At 24.7% G+C, this 18,264-nt stretch overlaps 6 protein-coding genes and 2 non-coding genes across 8 annotated transcripts; 3 read left to right on the top strand and 5 right to left on the bottom strand.

The window, feature by feature from the left end:
• Nucleotides 1-212: 212 nt before the first annotated feature.
• PCHAS_0411700 (ubiquitin-protein ligase, putative) lies at nt 213-2,809 on the bottom strand (the record flags this gene model as incomplete). Its single annotated transcript, XM_016800005.1, has 4 exons — nt 213-393; nt 534-870; nt 981-1,356; nt 1,478-2,809. The coding sequence occupies 4 exons, from the start codon at nt 2,807-2,809 to the stop codon at nt 213-215; spliced, it is 2,226 nt and encodes a 741-aa protein (XP_016653304.1).
• Nucleotides 2,810-3,470: 661 nt separating this feature from the next.
• PCHAS_0411600 (conserved Plasmodium protein, unknown function) lies at nt 3,471-4,381 on the top strand (the record flags this gene model as incomplete). Its single annotated transcript, XM_016800004.1, has 2 exons — nt 3,471-4,203; nt 4,350-4,381. The coding sequence occupies 2 exons, from the start codon at nt 3,471-3,473 to the stop codon at nt 4,379-4,381; spliced, it is 765 nt and encodes a 254-aa protein (XP_016653303.1).
• A 683-nt stretch (nt 4,382-5,064) lies between these two features.
• On the bottom strand, nt 5,065-6,315 carry PCHAS_0411550 (conserved Plasmodium protein, unknown function; the record flags this gene model as incomplete). The annotated part of the gene is made up of 3 exons (XM_016800003.1): nt 5,065-5,386; nt 5,543-6,168; nt 6,283-6,315. 3 exons carry the CDS (start codon nt 6,313-6,315, stop codon nt 5,065-5,067), a joined length of 981 nt encoding a protein of 326 aa, XP_016653302.1.
• A 965-nt stretch (nt 6,316-7,280) lies between these two features.
• Nucleotides 7,281-8,051, bottom strand: PCHAS_0411500 (60S ribosomal protein L26, putative; the record flags this gene model as incomplete). The annotated part of the gene is made up of 3 exons (XM_016800002.1): nt 7,281-7,535; nt 7,629-7,741; nt 8,036-8,051. 3 exons carry the CDS (start codon nt 8,049-8,051, stop codon nt 7,281-7,283), a joined length of 384 nt encoding a protein of 127 aa, XP_016653301.1.
• A 683-nt stretch (nt 8,052-8,734) lies between these two features.
• PCHAS_0411440 lies at nt 8,735-8,808 on the top strand. Its single transcript has one exon. It is a non-coding gene; the product is annotated as a tRNA-Ile (tRNA).
• A 459-nt stretch (nt 8,809-9,267) lies between these two features.
• On the bottom strand, nt 9,268-9,340 carry PCHAS_0411420. The gene has a single exon. It is a non-coding gene; the product is annotated as a tRNA-Val (tRNA).
• A 691-nt stretch (nt 9,341-10,031) lies between these two features.
• On the bottom strand, nt 10,032-12,329 carry PCHAS_0411400 (apicomplexan amino acid transporter ApiAT10, putative; the record flags this gene model as incomplete). Its single annotated transcript, XM_734678.2, has 1 exon — nt 10,032-12,329. One exon carries the CDS (start codon nt 12,327-12,329, stop codon nt 10,032-10,034), a length of 2,298 nt encoding a protein of 765 aa, XP_739771.2.
• A 2,819-nt stretch (nt 12,330-15,148) lies between these two features.
• On the top strand, nt 15,149-17,410 carry PCHAS_0411300 (glycogen synthase kinase 3, putative; the record flags this gene model as incomplete). Its single annotated transcript, XM_016800001.1, has 7 exons — nt 15,149-15,167; nt 15,578-16,306; nt 16,445-16,534; nt 16,633-16,721; nt 16,831-16,920; nt 17,032-17,078; nt 17,185-17,410. 7 exons carry the CDS (start codon nt 15,149-15,151, stop codon nt 17,408-17,410), a joined length of 1,290 nt encoding a protein of 429 aa, XP_016653300.1.
• Between the last annotated feature and the right edge of the window lie 854 nt (nt 17,411-18,264).

Below are 18,264 nucleotides of genomic sequence, written 5' to 3'. Positions count from 1 at the left end.
AAAAAGTAATCATATTGCCACTGTCGAAATTTATAAGACATGAATAATAAGCAAAATAATAAACAAATAGAAGGAAGGGAATATAAATAAAACATTAAAAAATGCAATATATAATCCATATATATATATTGCTGAGTATATTAAAAGGGATTACAAAATTGTGGTAGTTCCTCTACTCTCTTTCCCTTTTTTGAGTCTCCAATTTGCACACATTAGACTCCATTTTTTTTTTCTTTTTTTTTTGTGTTATAAAACGTTTTAAAAAATAACTTATATTTTCTAAAGTATAGCAATGATTTGTCAAGTATACTTTTTATTTTTTCCATTTTTGTGTCATTCGATTCTTGTTCTCTTCCGGTTTGCTTTATGAAGTAGCTTACATATTTTAGCGCCCTGCAAAAAGGGGTTGTAGTAAAAATGTGGGAACATATGGAGGAAATATAATGAGGTACATCCCACCAATTCAATGAAACAAAGAGAAACAACATAGTGCTTTGCCACAGCTTTTACTTTCATTTTGTTTTATTACTTACCTATCGTTATCCTTATTTTGTTCATAATAATAGGACAAAGGGAGAAGATTTCTGAGATCCCCCTTATTTAATCCCATTTTATGATAATATATCGATAAGTTTTGTTTATTTTGTTCTTTATATATCTCTCCCATTTCATATAAAGTTTTGTAATTCCCTTGGCTATACAATAAGTGTAACACTTGCATAACCTTTTCAGGTTTAACATAATTTTTTAAATTATTATTTTTATATATGTATATGAAATTGCTTTGGGCTACTTCATATCCCTCATATGCAGCCAATGCATATGTGTAGAACGACTTTATAAAGTCCTTTTCGATATAGTAGTTCATGCCTAAAAATTTGGAAAATTATGTGGATAAATGTGGATGTTAGAGCGACATAAGACTTTTCACAAGCATGCACACATAGCTACATACAAGCCAATGCAGGAGTCGGCAGTACCTTGTCGTATTTCGTTGGCCCATGGGGTACTCTCAGCAACGAATTTGTAGGAAAGGGCTGAATTCAAACATGATTCTTTAATACCTTTTCCAATTTCATATAATTGTGCTTCTCGAAAATATCCCTGAACATATCCTAAATCTGCTGAATGCTCATATAATTTAAATACTATTTTGTATACATTATCGGAAATTTGTCTTTTTTTAACTGAAATATCTAAAATTATTTCTGCCAGAAAAAAAAGAGCTTCTGCATGATCATGGTTTGCTGCTTCGGTCAAATATTTTAATGACAATTTTAAATCCCTGTGACCATCAATGAAATAGTAAATGTATCCCAAATAGCACTTCGACTCGACATCTCCCGCTTCCGCTGCCTATGAAGGGAAAAACGGTTAGAAAATCTTTAGAAAAAAGATAAGGAAGACATGATTAGAAAGATACATTGCTTGTGGCTGCCTCATTAATTGGCTAACACCACATAGGTGCAAAACTTACTTTGGAAAAGTTTTCAATACTTTTTTTAATATCCTTTTCAGTGCCATAACCATACAAATATATTATACCCAACTCTTTTAAAGCTAATATATTATTTTTTTTTGATGCCTCATTTATATATTCAAAGGCTTGAGTAAAATTTTTTTCATCTTTATATTTTTTTCCAAGATCATACATTGCCATAACATCACCACCTTTAATTTGTTCTTTTAAAAATTCTAAAATCTCTTCTTCATTATTTTTTAAATTACTAATTTCATTATGAATATTTATATTACCTTTGTTTAACAAATCAAGATCAGACAAAGGAATGTTAATATAATCTGAATTCATTACATTTTCCGCTATTAATTTATAATAATCTTTCGATTTTTCACAATTCTTTTTTAAATGTATACCATATAAATATCTATATCCCATTGCCAAAATAGAAGGTGTGTAATTTAATAAACAACCTTCTATTTCATATTCGATTGCTTTTTTAATAAAATGTGCTCTTATTTTTACTTCATCGTTTGTTCTTTTTTTATGGCTATTTACAACCTTTTTCTTTCGACCCTCTTCAATTTCTTCTACTATTTCGTTATTTGGCTTTCTGTTAAATTCAAAAAAATATATAAAACTTAAAAAATGGAAAGCCCCTGGATTTTTCATTTCACTAGACTTTTTTAAATAATATAAACTTAATTTTATATTTCTTTTATAGGCAAAAAAATAATTTTTAAAACCAAAAAAATATATTTTTCCTAATTCATAATATGATAAAGAAGTTATTTGATCTTTTTTTTTATTCATTATTAATTTTTCAAATATTTTTATACTTTTTTGTATATCTTGTTTTCGATTTTTTGATCCATCTTTTAATTCCATAGCTAGATCAAATAATTTTTTTCGTTTATTTTCTTCTTCATTATTGTTTGAGTTATCATATTCTACATTATCTGTTCCTGTCCGATTATTTCCCATCCCATTACCGTTCTTATCAGCATTGTATGTGTTACTTTCAAAAGACATCATTTCATTTTTGAAACCAATTTCATCCTCGTTTTCCACACTCCCTTCAACACTCAGTGGTACTCGCTTTTGAGAACCTCTCTCATATTCGTCAACATCCAAGAGTGTGGATACATAACCTAGCGTATCCTTAAGAGTCAAATGTTCTGGTAGACTTATCTCATCCTTATTATGGTTGTTTGAATTGTATTTTCTAATTTTTAATTGATTTTCTTTAGATAAAAATTTTGTATTATTTGTTATAACATTATTAAAACAGTAAGTTCTATTTATACCATAAACAAAAAATATTAGGATAATACAAAGATTGCTTTTCATAATTTTGTTTTATTTATACACAAAGAATATAATATAGCAATACCTTTGTTATTCTTTTCTTCTCTTGTTGTTTTTTTTTTTTTTTTTTTTGGTTATCATCGTTTAGAGAATATAGATTGAATACATCATTTGGGATGCTTATTAAATTTTTAAAAAAGTTTGGATTTTTTTTTCTTCGTTTTTCATAAATCAAATGTGTTTTAAAACACCACAATATTTTATGTGTTTCATGATTCAAAATTAAAACTATATAAATCATAGCTTTATAAATTTTTTTTTTATTATAGGCAAAAAAAAAAACTCAATTTTATTTCATCCGTTATATTTCCAAAAATAAATATATACAGCACAATATAGTATTCATTAATAGGGTTTTTTAAAATTTATATAAAATAAAAAAAAAAATTTATAAAAATAATTAAATAAGATAAAATGAAAAAATATAATTTATTTTTTTTCCTAAAAAATGAATAACACTATTTAACATCATAATTTTATATACCTTTGTAGTTCAAATCAGTACCTATAAATTAGCATACAGTAACGAAACTGGTGAGGGAATATTCTTGCTAAGCTTGCCACTAAATTTTATTTATCACGCTCTTCTCATACTGTTTTTTTTTGAAAGCGCCATCTACACAATTGTGAAAAAGAAAATTCAATGGATTTAAAATGTGAAACAGAAAATGAAACCCCAACACACTCTCAGGTTACACAAAAAGAAAACATAACCGAGGATATTCAATCTGAATGCAGTGATAATAAACCTCAAAATATTTCTGAAAATTTGGAAAATTCTAAAGAATCCTCTAACGTTGATAATACTCCAGATTTAGAAAACAAACACAACATCTTAGAAAATTCTGATAATACTAAATCAAATTCCATACAACAATCAAATGAAGAACCACAAATAAATAAAAACGATGAAGAGTTAACCAATTCTGAAATTGAAAAAAATGATAACTTTGAGGATGACAGTTTTTTTAATAACTTTTCAGATTTTCAAAAAGCCGAAGAAAAAAATGAACAAAAGAAAAGCACACCAATAGATATATACAATGAAATGAAAAATTATGAAAACGATTTTTTAAATACCTTTGAAAAATTATATAAAACAAATATAGAAAATATATCTTTTATGGAAAAAGAAAAAGAAAATGAAACAGAATGTGATATCGATTTTACATCTATAGATTCTATTTCTACATTTTTAAATGATGAACATATTCATAATTTTAATCCTATACCTCTTGAAAATTATATTAGTCAAAATATAAATTATTTCGTTCAAGAACAAATGAGATTAAATAAAAAAATTAAATTAAATAAAAGCCATTTTAATAATCAAAATTATTACAACACCTTTCCTTCAAACCCCAAACAAAAAATATGTAATTCAATATATATATATATTTAACTATTTACATGTTATTTAGTATGTAGAAAGTCCTCCCACATTATTGTCTTCAATTCTTATGAGTCAGCTAAAATGTACATCCATACATATGCACATTTTTCATTTCTTTTTCTTTCGTAGTTAAGGAATATAAAAAAACAATATGGAAGTAACAAATTAAAAAAAAGATGGAAAATGATCTAACATTTTACCATGCACACACGTAATAATAAATCAAAACAAATAATTAAATTTATAATATATACGCATACTTTATGAAGGCTCGTAGAAGTTTTATATTGACATCTACATATGGCTAAATAAACAGCTAGCCAAAAAAACAAACATCCATTTATGCCTGTACTTGAAATACATCAGGTAACACTGTTTATGCTTCCTTCATAATTTATTTTCCAAGAAATTTCATATTTTATTATATCCGTATCCCATTTTTTCCCATCAAGTATAACTCATCCATTTTGGGGTCAGCACAAATTGTATAGTTGTGAAAACGGCTAATCACCGTTTCTCTAACTTTATGATGCATACTATTTTTATTGTTATATAAATTTTTTTTTAGTATAATTTGTTTTTCACATACCAAGCTGTATACTGATTTGCTGCTTGTTTTACCGTCATGTTTTTAATCAACATTATAACTAAACTTTACAATCACATAAATGTGATATGAATTATTTGTATTAATAATATAAATATAGAACAGTACTTTTTCATCATCATTCCCAATTAATAACATTTAATAAACGTAAAAACACGTTCCATCATTATTTTCTGTGAATATATGCTATTTTCTATTGTGCTAGCGAATTTCATAGGTATCTTTTATTTTCCTTTTTTAATGATATATTATCACCCCACTGTTGTTGAAATAACTAGAATTGGATCGTATTGGCGGCATCTTTTCTTTTTTATAATTTGTGGATACTGATCTATTTAAAGATTTTGACACATTTGGAATGACTTTGGTTTTTGCATTGCTCATGAATTTGGGATTTATCTCAGCTTTTAAATGTTCCATGATTTTTGCAATTTTCTCGGCTCTTATTTTGTTTTTTTTTTCTATTTCTTTATTTATTTCATCATTATTTAAGTCTCTTTCCTTGCCATTGGCTTGGTTGGAATCTTTGACATGCTCAGTAGATAGGATTTTTCCACCGCTACAAAAAAATTAAATACGACACAAACATATTATGAGTTTATACTATTATGCAAAAGTTTATATGATGACATTTCCACATATAAAATGTATTATGCACATATGCAGAATAAATATTAAAGTCTATATAATTTTTCCATATTTTTTTGTCTTTCACTTTGCTATCGACTCATCCAATGCAACAATATTATCTTCAGAATGGGTGCCATAAATTGCTGAAAACAAATTATCAAAAATATTATTTTGTGATTCCTTTTTTTCTTCCTTTTTTAGTTTATGCAAATTTTCTTCAAATGCATGTTTTGATATATCACTCGAACTAGTATTTCCACGCAAAATACCAAAGAACGATGTACTATCAGGTTGATCTATTTTATTATCAACTGTAATGTTAGGAATACTTCGAGATCTTCTACTCGAATTTTTTATTTCATTTACATTTCTATCTATAAAATTTATTGAGTTTATTTTCCGCACATTATTTTTAATTTCATTACTTATTAATACATTAACTGATGATGCTGGTGACTCTGTTGACGTTGCTGACTCTGATGATGTTGATGATGTGCTAATCCTGGCAATCATCGAACCGGTATCATTTATAACATTATTATTTTTTAAAACTTGTTTATCATTTATTTCTTTTTCCTGATTTTTTTTTAATTCGTCCGTATTAGTGGGCTTTTGTTCATTTAATTTATTTATTCCTGGTTTTGGCTGTTCTGCATACGCTTTCTTGTTTGGAGTTTTGGGAACATGCGCGCTATAGTTTTCATCATATTTCTATTCATAATATAAAAAAAAAGAAAAATTTTATATGGAAAAAACATATATTATTTAGAGTAGGAAAATGTTTGATACAAATCTATATCAATGGACATGCTAAATTAAAAAAACCTTTCTATGGAGGACACACAGATTTGCTCCCATATTTACATAAAATACAACATTGACAAAAAAAAACGAATAAATAGTAGTTATTTTTCGAATGCTCTGCTATATTTATTGTTTATGCCTGAACATGTGTATTTGTGTCTATGATATAAAATTACAAATATATTATTTTGGCTAAAAAACCTTTGGTCTTGTATCGCTTATATATTTTTTAAATACATTTTATTTTATAGTATTTTTTAATTTTCTCATTGGTTGTATATATATAATATATTATGCACACACTTATACTTTATTTAGTTATTAGCCTATTTTTTTTTTTTATTTTATTATATTTTTTATTTATTTTTTTTTATGTACATATTGTCTAGCTAGCTAGCTAGCTTAAAGGGAACCCCAAATTATTATTTTCAATTTTGGCTGTGCAAATTCATTTAAATTTTATGAACACGTCAGAATTTTTATATTCCTTTGTAAATAGCTATATATAAAAAAGGTGAAAAAAGTGGCACTAAAATTGTGCACAAAACTATAAGAACAAAAATACCAACATGGTAACCAATGTATTACCTATATAAATATACAATTAAATTTTTATAAAATTTGTAATTTACATTACTTTTTAGGATTTTAATATATTTTATTTATATAAATGTATTAAAAATTAATATAGTTTGTCTTTTATATTATCATTAATATATTTTTTATTTCAAGAATTTGAAAATCACAACAATGAATATGGCTTTTATAGAAATGAAAAAAAAACAAATATATATATAAATGAATGCACGCATATTGTAATGTATTTTAAAATTATTAATTATGAAAGCCTTTTCTATGGGTGTAAAATATATGTATCTATACATTTTTTTTCTTATATGTTATGGCTGCCTATTCATTTTTGTATTTATGATACCCATATATATGGCGTGCGCATATATTTCTCGTGCTTATTGTTATAAAAAAAATATATATATTCATATATAGGCGTGATTTCACATTTATGCAGTATCTTTTGCTCCTTTTCTATCTAATACTTTTTTACGATTTTTGTCAATTTTTAGTTTTGTTAATATAACATTGCTTGGGTGAATACCTATGAAAGTAGATTCACCATTAACTTTTTCTCTTGTAACTCTTTCAACGTATATTTTAAATCTCTTTCTATTAATTTTTACAACTTTTCCTTCTCTTCCGTGATTATGTCCTCTGCATATGAGAACTTCGTCATCTTTTCTGATTGGCAAGGTACGAATCTGCGTAAATACAAAATAATAAATGTGGATATACATGTGCTGAAAATTTTATATACTACACAAATTTTTATATATTAAAAAAAATTAACTTACGTTATATTTTAGTCTCAATTCTTTTGACAATTTAGATGACATAATTTTCCTTCTAAGACCTGCTGGTGCAGAAAAATGAGCTTTTCTCATTTTTCGTCGGGATGATGATATTTCTAAAAATTAAGAAATAAAAAAAAAGAAATGAATATGAACTGTTCATAAAATTAATGATATGTGCCACTCTTTGGAATGGTATTAAATATGTTTGTTCCCAAGGCTATACATACATATATATATATAATATGCATATACATAACACTTATAAATACATATGACCCATAATAGATTAATTATTATAGTATATAATTCATATATTTTTTCTTATTAGTTTATGTTTCAAAATATATGTTATAATATTATACAAAAATATGTAAGTATTGATTTATATGATAATTTATATAACTTACTTGTGTTAAGCTTCATTTTTAAAAGTATTTGGAAATTTTAATATAAAATCGTTTTATTAAAAAATTCGTTAAAAAAGGTAATTAAAATTAGTTTATTTCCTTTTTCTTTTTTTTTTAATTTTATTATTTTAATTTTGTATATTTTTTTTTATATGCAACTTTTGATGTATTTTTATTTATTTGTTATTGTTATAAGATTGGAAATAAAACATAAAAAAATAATATAACAAAAGTCCCTACGTATTTTGTACGTTGATTTATGTATATATAAACATGAAAAATTCCATATAATTTATTTTGTTTTTAATTGCCCCTATATATATATAATATAGCTACTAATACATAATATCCACTTTTTACTTCAACACGAAAATATTTGATTTTTTTTGTTCGCCCTATAATTTAATAAGCAGTAATTTTATTCTTAGTATTAATAAAATGTATATACGTAAAATATAAGAATATACGAAAAAATGCACAGGCATATGAAAAAAATTTTATTCCTATTTCATTGAAAAAATTTAATATATTAAGGGAAATATATATAGGCATATGATATATTGTTTATTTTTTGGTACTATATTTAAAGAAATTAATGCACGACACTATAAAAACAAAAGCCCTTACAAATTGATATTACCTATTATGAATACATATGACATGCATAATAATAGTATGACGTTTAATTATTCACGTAGAGGTCCTATAGCTCAGTTGGTTAGAGCGTACGGCTAATAACCGTAAGGTCGGCGGTTCGAGACCGCCTGGGACCAAAACCAGTAGTAAGTTTTTTGTGGATATTCAATTTTTTTTTTATTTTCTTAAGGAATAGGAAATTAAAAAATTACCCTTTGTTTATTGCAAAATTAGTATTAATTATTTTGCGCATAAAAAAAGGCAAATATAAAAATTTTCAACAAAAAATATTATATTTATATCAATTTATAAAAAATAATAAAGCCCATATATAGCATTAAATTCTGCTTATATAATACCACTTGCTAGTGTAAAAAATTTGTATCATATATACACTTACTAAATATTTGTATGTTCAAAGGAGCCAATTTTTTAGCGCCAAAATAGCTGAAAATTATTTATTCGTAAAAGCTGTCATAAGAAAGGAAAATAAAATAAAGAAAGTTGTTTACATAATAATACAATTTTTACCTACCAATAATAATATGCTATAATTTCAACAATTTATAAAATACTGCTGTGGCATTTTGCAAAAGTACGAGCACCGAGGATCGAACTCGGGATCTTTCGCGTGTGAGGCGAACGTCATAGCCACTAGACCATGCTCGCTTAGACCAAAAACTCCTCATTTTTTTTAATAAAATGTATATCATATTTTTTTTTCAAAAAAAATAACATCAGCTATTTATAGCTATTTTTTTTTTTAAGCTTATATATATATATGAACAGTACATATTTTTTTAAAAAAATGAATAATGTTAAATAGTTTTATATTTCTGAACAAAATTGGCCATGTATTATACAAGTTAATTAAAATATGTTATTAAAAAAAAAAAAGATAATACAGGTTTAAAATGCATATATGTAATATATATACAAAAAATAAAATCGCGTTGAACGAAAAAATTATTTAAAATAAATGAAATTATAAAAATTTGCGAATTATTTCAAATATCGTTAATGCATGTGCATATATATATCCATATGATATATATGTGCGCACAAAGCATAGTAACGGGATAATTTGTTTTATTCGAATTTACATACACATAAAACACTTTATTTTTAAATAAAGATAACATAAAATATATATACATACACAAATATAAATGCCTTTTAAGTAGCATACTAACGTATTTCAAAATTTATTTTTTTTCTTCATCTTGTGGATTTGCATTATGTTATAGTATGTCACTCACACTTTTGATAAACAACTGATTGCAATTTTTATTTTATATTATTCCTTCAATAATATGTTCTGAGTTGTTTTAAACCCACAATAAAAAAAATGTAATATCATTTAGCAGGGACATTGTATCTCTTTATATTCTAACTCATCGTCATTCCAGTGATTTTTTTTCTTAATATATAATATGTGAAATAAAAATATGAGCATGTAAGAAACAATAATAACTTCTATTGTTATTTTTCCATATATTTTGCTTTTATTATATTTGATAATCTCGTGTATTTTGTATGACATGAAAAATGCAATCGAGGCCCACATATTAACGATACCAATTAAGATGGGGAAATTGTCTTCCTTGAAAACTGTCGACATATACATATACATATGATTGGCAAAAAAACTTTGATGAAAAAAATATATAACTAAGGACATATATCCAACAATTACACTCATTGTTTGATAATAAATGAGTGTTAATATAAAAACAATTATTCCTAGTGTTAAATTAAAACTGATAAAATTATGAATACTAATTATATCTGCTACTATACCAAATATTAATGTAATAATAAAACTGGAAGGCAATATATATGAATAAATATCTAAGGTATTTCCAAATACACTATTTTCATATATATCAAATAGTGAAAACATAAAAAAGCAATTACTAAATGTTAAAATAAAGAATTCTATTACAATAAATATATAACAGGATGATATAACTTGTTTTTTAAATATTTCAAAATTTATATTTTTTAATTTATTTTTTTTTTGAATTTCATTATTAATAGATTCAGAAGGATGAATAATAATTTTCATTGTTTTTTCATCATCTTTTTCATCGCCTTTTTCATTTTTTTCCTTTTCTTCATTATTTTCCTTTTTTTCACAATTTTCATTTTTTTTACTTTCTCCAACTTTTCCACTTTCTCCGTTCTCTTCATTCTCTTTTAGAGTTGACGACTTTCCATACGAAATCGTACTTATGTGTTTATTTCTGGGGGTTATATTATTTTCATTTTGTTTTATATAATTTTCGATATCCATATTTATTACATTATGACCTTGGGCATTTTCGATATCACCATTTGGTGAATGAAGGTTTTCAAAATTGGGATCGGAAAATCTAGATACATAACTTTTTTTTTTATAAAAATCACTTAAGCTACTATTATGTGATTCACTTCGCCTATTTCTAGTAAAATCATTACCAACAATGCTGACATCAATGTCATCATTAATTATAGTATTACTTCCACTGCTATTATGAATGAAGCTCTTTCTTTTGTTTTTTCCATTTCTTCCAGGACTTATACCAATCATATCAGATTTTAAGACACTCGTATTTGAATTTGCAAGCATAGCATCTGTTGCAGTTGAAATAACAATATTTGTTGCAGTAATAACATTAGGGGAAATAACCGTATTTGGAGTAATAATAGCATTATGTGAAATAAGTGCCTCGGAAGATATAACTGCATTACGATTAATATCATCATCATTGGATATCACTATCGAAGTAACATTGTCATCATCATCATCCTCATCCTCATTTTCATTTTCATTTATATTACTTTCATTATTTTTAATAGTATTTTCATTATTTGTATTTTGGTTATAATTATATTTATGATCTAACAAATTGGATATAAAAAAGGATGGAGCTATACATATCAATACATACATAGATATGATAAGTATAACATTATTTTCTGAATCAAATTTATTTAAGGCTATAATTAAAACATTGCCAACAAATAAACTTAAAACAGCTAAAGATGACATAGCACTAATTAATATATAATTTTTATTTCTTAAAATATTTCTTAATGCACTTAATTTATTTTCTGATGCTTCTAATTTTGATTTTATTATATTATCATCAATAGGATATCTTTCGTTGATGTAGTAGATAATTGGCAAATAGGAATTATCAGATCCAATACCAAAACATATAAACGCTAAATTAAATAACATAGATATTCTTTTAAATGCTTTCTCTGCGTGTGAACTACCCCAACTAAGTATAAGCAGCCGCGTATAATTGTCCATATAATATTTGGAATATGATAATGATATACTTAGTAACATCCATCCTATTATTAAAAATATAAAGGCAATCTTTGATATATACCGCTTTTTTGATAATATATTTATTAATATACCTCCGATAAAACCTGATATAAACTGAATAATTAATCCTGTGACTAGCAAAAAATGAATATAATTTTCCTGAGCTACACATAAAAAAAAGTCCCCCTCCGAATTCTTATCTGTACATAGCCATTCGAATGCTCGATATTTTTTAAATAAATTTGCTATAAATATGTAATTTTGATATACAATGGCTGTTGTTGCAATACTATACATAAAAAGCATAACTATGAGCTTACTCTTGAATTTATGCATTTTCGTATGGATTGCGTGATCATATGTATTACTTTATTTATCTTCCTCTTATTTTATACTTCCGTACCCGTGCCTTTATCCTCCTATAATTCCCTTATAACCTCACACTTATTTTATTAGTATTATTTTTTGTGTACATATATGTAATTGCAATTTTCATATATTCACTAAATGCTATCCCTATCATTCTTCTGATTTCGTTTTATGCATCACGAAATCACACAGATATAATTACTAATTTTTAAAGCATTTATAAATATACATTTTTTTTATTGATTATTTTTACATTTTCTTCGATTTTTTATATTTATATATATTCCTCATTTCTTCCGCCCAATAATTTGTTTACTTTAATAATTGCTCAATTTTTTTCTGCCTAAATGGGTTTTGCTTGATACTTTTTTTAATTTTACTTTATTTTATTTTTTATAACTATTTAACAATTTTTATTATTTATTTAGTTATTAACTTTTTATTAATTTTTTTCATAAATAAAACAACATTAAAAAAAAATTTATTTTTCTCTTAATATATTTATATATACGCGTTAATTTAATATATATATATATATATACGTATATTATATTTTAATTCGACTATAGTTGTTCCTCTTTTCCATTTGCTATTTACTAAATCGTTTCTTGCCATTATTAGTATAATTTTTTTTTACTATAATATTACTAATTTGGTTTACTAACATTTTTTATTTTTTTTATTTTTATTTTTCCTTTTTTATAGCTGCAATTTAGCAAATTATTTAATTATATATTTAATTATTTGCTATACAGTCATTTTTTATTATATATATATATATATATATATATAGCCAAAAAAATTATATATTATATTTTTCCATTTTATACTTTTTTCGCATTAAATTCGAATTATACCTATCATTAATAATAGTAGTAATAGTGGTAAATATAATTTTTTTAATTTTATATTTTTCTTTGATTTATTATAACACACATGGAAATCTATAACATATAATCTCTTATTATACGATGGTCAGTGGTTATTAAAAATTATTATGTGTGCACATATGTAATACCATTCCTCGTACACCGTCTTTTTTTTATTTTATAATTAGTAATAAACCTATTTCAAAAGAATTTCAAATACCGAAAATCAACTAAAAGAAACATTAAATATAAATAAATATATATAATGTCTGACTACCAATATATTTATTGTTTTAATATTGAAAAAATTTCCCTAGCAATGTTAACATTTTTTAATATTATAAGTTAAGGATTTTCTCATAATAGGAAAGGAGAATAGTTACGTATATGCATATATTCCAATTTTCAATAAAAAATATGAATTTGCATATTTTTATTTAAAGACTAATGTATATCAAATAATAAAGAAAATTATAAAATAGTTCATTAACTTTTATTAAATGGCCTTTAAAATATTAAACCGTTTGATATACAATCAAAATTGTTATAAAGACTAGTTGCAAATATGCACAAGCAAGGAAAATAACTAATATGTACATATTTATTTAGTTAGTTAGCTAGCTAAAACAATAATTACAACAATATATATGCATTGTAAAGAAATTTGGACAATTGGCACTCATATTCGTTTTTAATTTTTCATATCCATTTTTCCCTCACAAATTTCTTTGGTTATTTATTAGTTTGTTTAGCCCTATCGAAATAATATGTAATAATAATTCTTATTTTGTTTATTATTAGGAGAATTGTCTTTGTGTGCTCCTATATATAAATTATATAAATATTACTGCTCAGCTATTTTTATTCCTATTCTTATTTTTTTTTAGTAAATAGCTAAGCCATTATATAAGGCACTATATCTTTTTACCCATATTTTGCTCGTAATAATATTTCAATACAGTTTTTTTTTGTTTTAGCTTGCTGATATATGTAAAAATGTAAAAAATTTTAAGCAAATTTTCAATTTTCCATTTTTAGCTAGTTCCGTTGTATCGTTTCCCTATTTTCTTTGTAATAATTTATACACCGTTCATAATTTTCCTCTTTTTTTCTCTTTAAAAAAATGCACTTTTTTTTTGTATTTTTTTTTTTATCTTAAAAAAATTGCACTTTATTTTCACAATCTTTAAATGTGCACACACAATAATAATGCGCAATGTATAATAAATATTTTAAGGAATACATATTAAATAAAAAATATATAAGTTACATATGCGCATACATATATATTTTACCATTTTATATAAATTCCCAAACAAGTTTGTAAACAAATAAATATCTTAAAATATTTATATGCGTATAATACATATGTGCATATTTTACATTTTTAAGCTACGTGAGAATACCGCCACATTCCGTAAAAATACAAATAAAAAAAAAAAATACATTTTATGAATCCTGAGAATACACATAATGAAAAAAAGAAATAAAAAATATATTCAAAATTATAATTATGTTACAAAGCATACTTATATATTTTACACAAAAAAAATGAATTTAATTAATTTTTTTTTTAAAACGTAATACATTATTTATTATAATACATATACTATTAAAATGCTCATATTTTATAGATTACACTTTAAGTAGTTAGCGCATTGGTATGATATAGAGATAAAGGAGGATTTTTTGTAGTAAAAAATTTATTGCTAGCTTAAAATTTATTAGCATATAAAAGGAACAAAGGAAAACAAAAATTCATATTAAGACATAGCAATTATTATATGAGCAGGTTCCTGCATATCCATATATTGATAGTATTGAACAACGTGTGTGAATATTTTGCTTGTTGAATTTTTATAAAATTTTATAATAATTTTCAAAAAAAAAAAAATAATAAATAATTAATAACAAAATATGAAAGATTGGCATACAGGTAAAAATGTGAAGAAAAATACATGCTTAGACATACAAATTTTTATGAATACGCTTTGTACAATAATATTATGAGTGAAAACATGTTTGTTCTGTTGCTTTATATATCAATCATATCTTTAAATTAATATAAATAAAAGAAAAAATAAATAAAATAATTTATTACATTTCTTTTATTTTCATGAGCTAAATAAGCATGTACACACATACACATTACTTAAATATATGTGAATGAAGCAGTATATATATTAGCCCCCATTGCGTTCTTTATCATTTGAGTTGCTTACATTACGATATTATCTCTTTACTATACAAATTTATTTATAAAATCGAGTTATATCATTTATTTTACTTATTATTTGCTTGCTCATCCCAAATTTCACATTTCCCCTTTTTTCTTCTCCATTAAAGATGATGATAAAAATATATATCAAGAAATTGAACAAAATAATAATGGTGTAGGTAATAAAAAGGATAACAATTATACTTCAATCGAAGTAAATAATGTTTGTATTGATGAACATTATCAAATGGGAGAAAATGAAATTAGCAAATCCTCAAATAAAGCTTATAAATTAGGAAATATCATTGGAAATGGTAGTTTTGGTGTTGTTTATGAAGCAACATGTATAGACACCTCTGAAAAAGTCGCAATAAAAAAAGTATTACAAGACCCTCAATATAAAAATCGTGAATTAATGATAATGAAAAATTTAAATCATTTAAATGTTATATATTTAAAAGATTATTATTATACAGAAGCTATAAAAAATAATGAAAAAAATGTATTTTTAAATGTCGTAATGGAATTTATACCACAAACTGTACATAAATATATGAAATACTATTTGAGAAATAATCAATTTTTACCAATTTTTCTAGTTAAATTATATTCTTATCAATTATGTAGAGCATTAGGATATTTACATTCAAAATTAATTTGTCATAGGGATCTAAAACCTCAAAATTTATTAATCGACCCAAAAACACATACATTAAAACTTTGCGACTTTGGTAGTGCAAAAAGTTTAATATCTGGGCAAAGAAGTGTTTCCTATATTTGTTCTCGATTTTATAGAGCACCAGAATTAATGCTTGGCTCCACAAGTTATACTACACATATAGACTTATGGTCGTTAGGTACTAGAAAATAAAAACAATCTGCATGTATCTACATTAATAGATTCAATTATTACTTCTTTCTACTTACATGCATACTCGCATTCATATTCTCAACCTACTCTTATCTATCCTTTTTTCATTTCCTCTACTTTAAAGGGTGTATAATAGCAGAAATGGTTCTGGGGTATCCAATATTTTCAGGACAATCTAGTGTCGATCAATTGGTTCGAATTATACAAATTTTAGGTATGACTATACAATTTCAAGGAATTCATCTTGAATATGTTGACATATTTGTGTGTGTGCGAATGTAATAATATTCTTTCCATTATTTTATTCTGAAGGTACACCAACTGAAGATCAAATGAAGGTGATGAACCCAAATTATGCGGATGTAAAATTTCCAAACGTTAAGCCTAAGGATTTAAAAAAAGTTATAACCCACCCACTTCGTTCTTTTGTTGACGATCATATATCCACAAAATTTCCATCCTTCAACATGTTACATATTCTTATTCCTTTTTTGCGTCCCATATTTGTAGGTATTTCCTAAGGGGACACCCAACGATGCTATAAATTTTGTGTCTCAGTTTTTGAAATATGAACCTTTAAAGAGGCTAAACGCGATAGAGGTAAAAGCAAAAGCGAAAGCAGTGAGCATGCGCAAGTTTATATATGTTGAGAAAGCATGATAATTCATTTTTTCATTTTACATGCACACCCCGTTTTAACCCATTTTTAAGGCCTTGGCAGACCCATTTTTTGACGAAATCAGAGACCCAAATGTTAAGTAATATTTTTTTGAAAACGTACTATATCATATTTGCATACTTAAGTGTGTATGTATATATTTCACATTTTCATGGGAATTATATAAATATTTTAAACTTTTTAAGGTTGCCAAAATATGTTGAAAAATTACCTGAGCTATTCAACTTTTCCATGGAGGAAATAAAAGAGATGTCTGATTCATGTCGAAATATAGTATTGCCAAAACAAAATTATGACAACGGCCAAGAATTTCGTTCGCCCCAATTAAATAGTAAACATCCAAATGGAGTTGAAATAAATATGGAAGATGGCATATCAAGTGTTAATCCCCGTTTTACGATTGAAAGATGAGCAAAATGGTTTTTCTAAAATGTAGGAAAATTTTAATTGTGTGAAAAATGTTTAAGAATTACCAAAAAAGTCTAAATATATTTCAGTTGTCATATTTTCTATACATATATATATAAACATATATATGTGTGTGTGTGTATAATATATTTATAAAATGAATTGCTCAGAATAAAGCAGTGGTATAGCATACTAATTTGGGATACTTTTATTATAATAATAAGATAGCAATATCAATCTAATTTAGCTTCCAAAACTTTAATCTTTATTTCAATTGTTTAATATTAATGTGTGTATTACATGCACGTAAACAATTAGAAATTAAGGATATAAACGAGGGTATAGCTATTATATATGGGTACGTATTAGGTACTTAAATTTGTATACATCATTCTTGTGTTTGTGGATTTGTTATTATTCATTATGCTATATATATATTTTTATATTTTGCCTGTTTCCTTTCTTTGCTTTATTTGATTTTTCTTATACATATAGAAAATATATATCCACATAAAATTTGCAAAAAAGATTGGTCTATCCCCAAGCTCAATTTGCATTTAGGATCATATTTACAATATTTTGATTTTTTTATATTTTTTTTTACATTTTTTTTACATTTTTTTACATTTTTTTACATTTTTTTACATTATTATTTTGAATGTTAGCGCTTTTTTTTAAATGTCTATTCTTTTTATTTTATTAAAACCATTTTAAATGAACGAGCAGATGCATATACACTCAGGTGTATACATATACAGGTATATGTGTACATGTATATGTCCATATAAATGCTCACATACATACTTATTCATATTATTTTATTGCAATAACTATTAGAATTAATACTATTGTATTGA

Source organism: Plasmodium chabaudi (assembly GCF_900002335.3).
Source record: "Plasmodium chabaudi chabaudi strain AS genome assembly, chromosome: 4".
NCBI classification, from domain to species: Eukaryota; Apicomplexa; class Aconoidasida; order Haemosporida; family Plasmodiidae; genus Plasmodium; species Plasmodium chabaudi.
The sequence above is the reverse complement of the archived record's forward strand: the minus strand, read 5'-3'. Positions and strand labels throughout refer to the sequence as shown.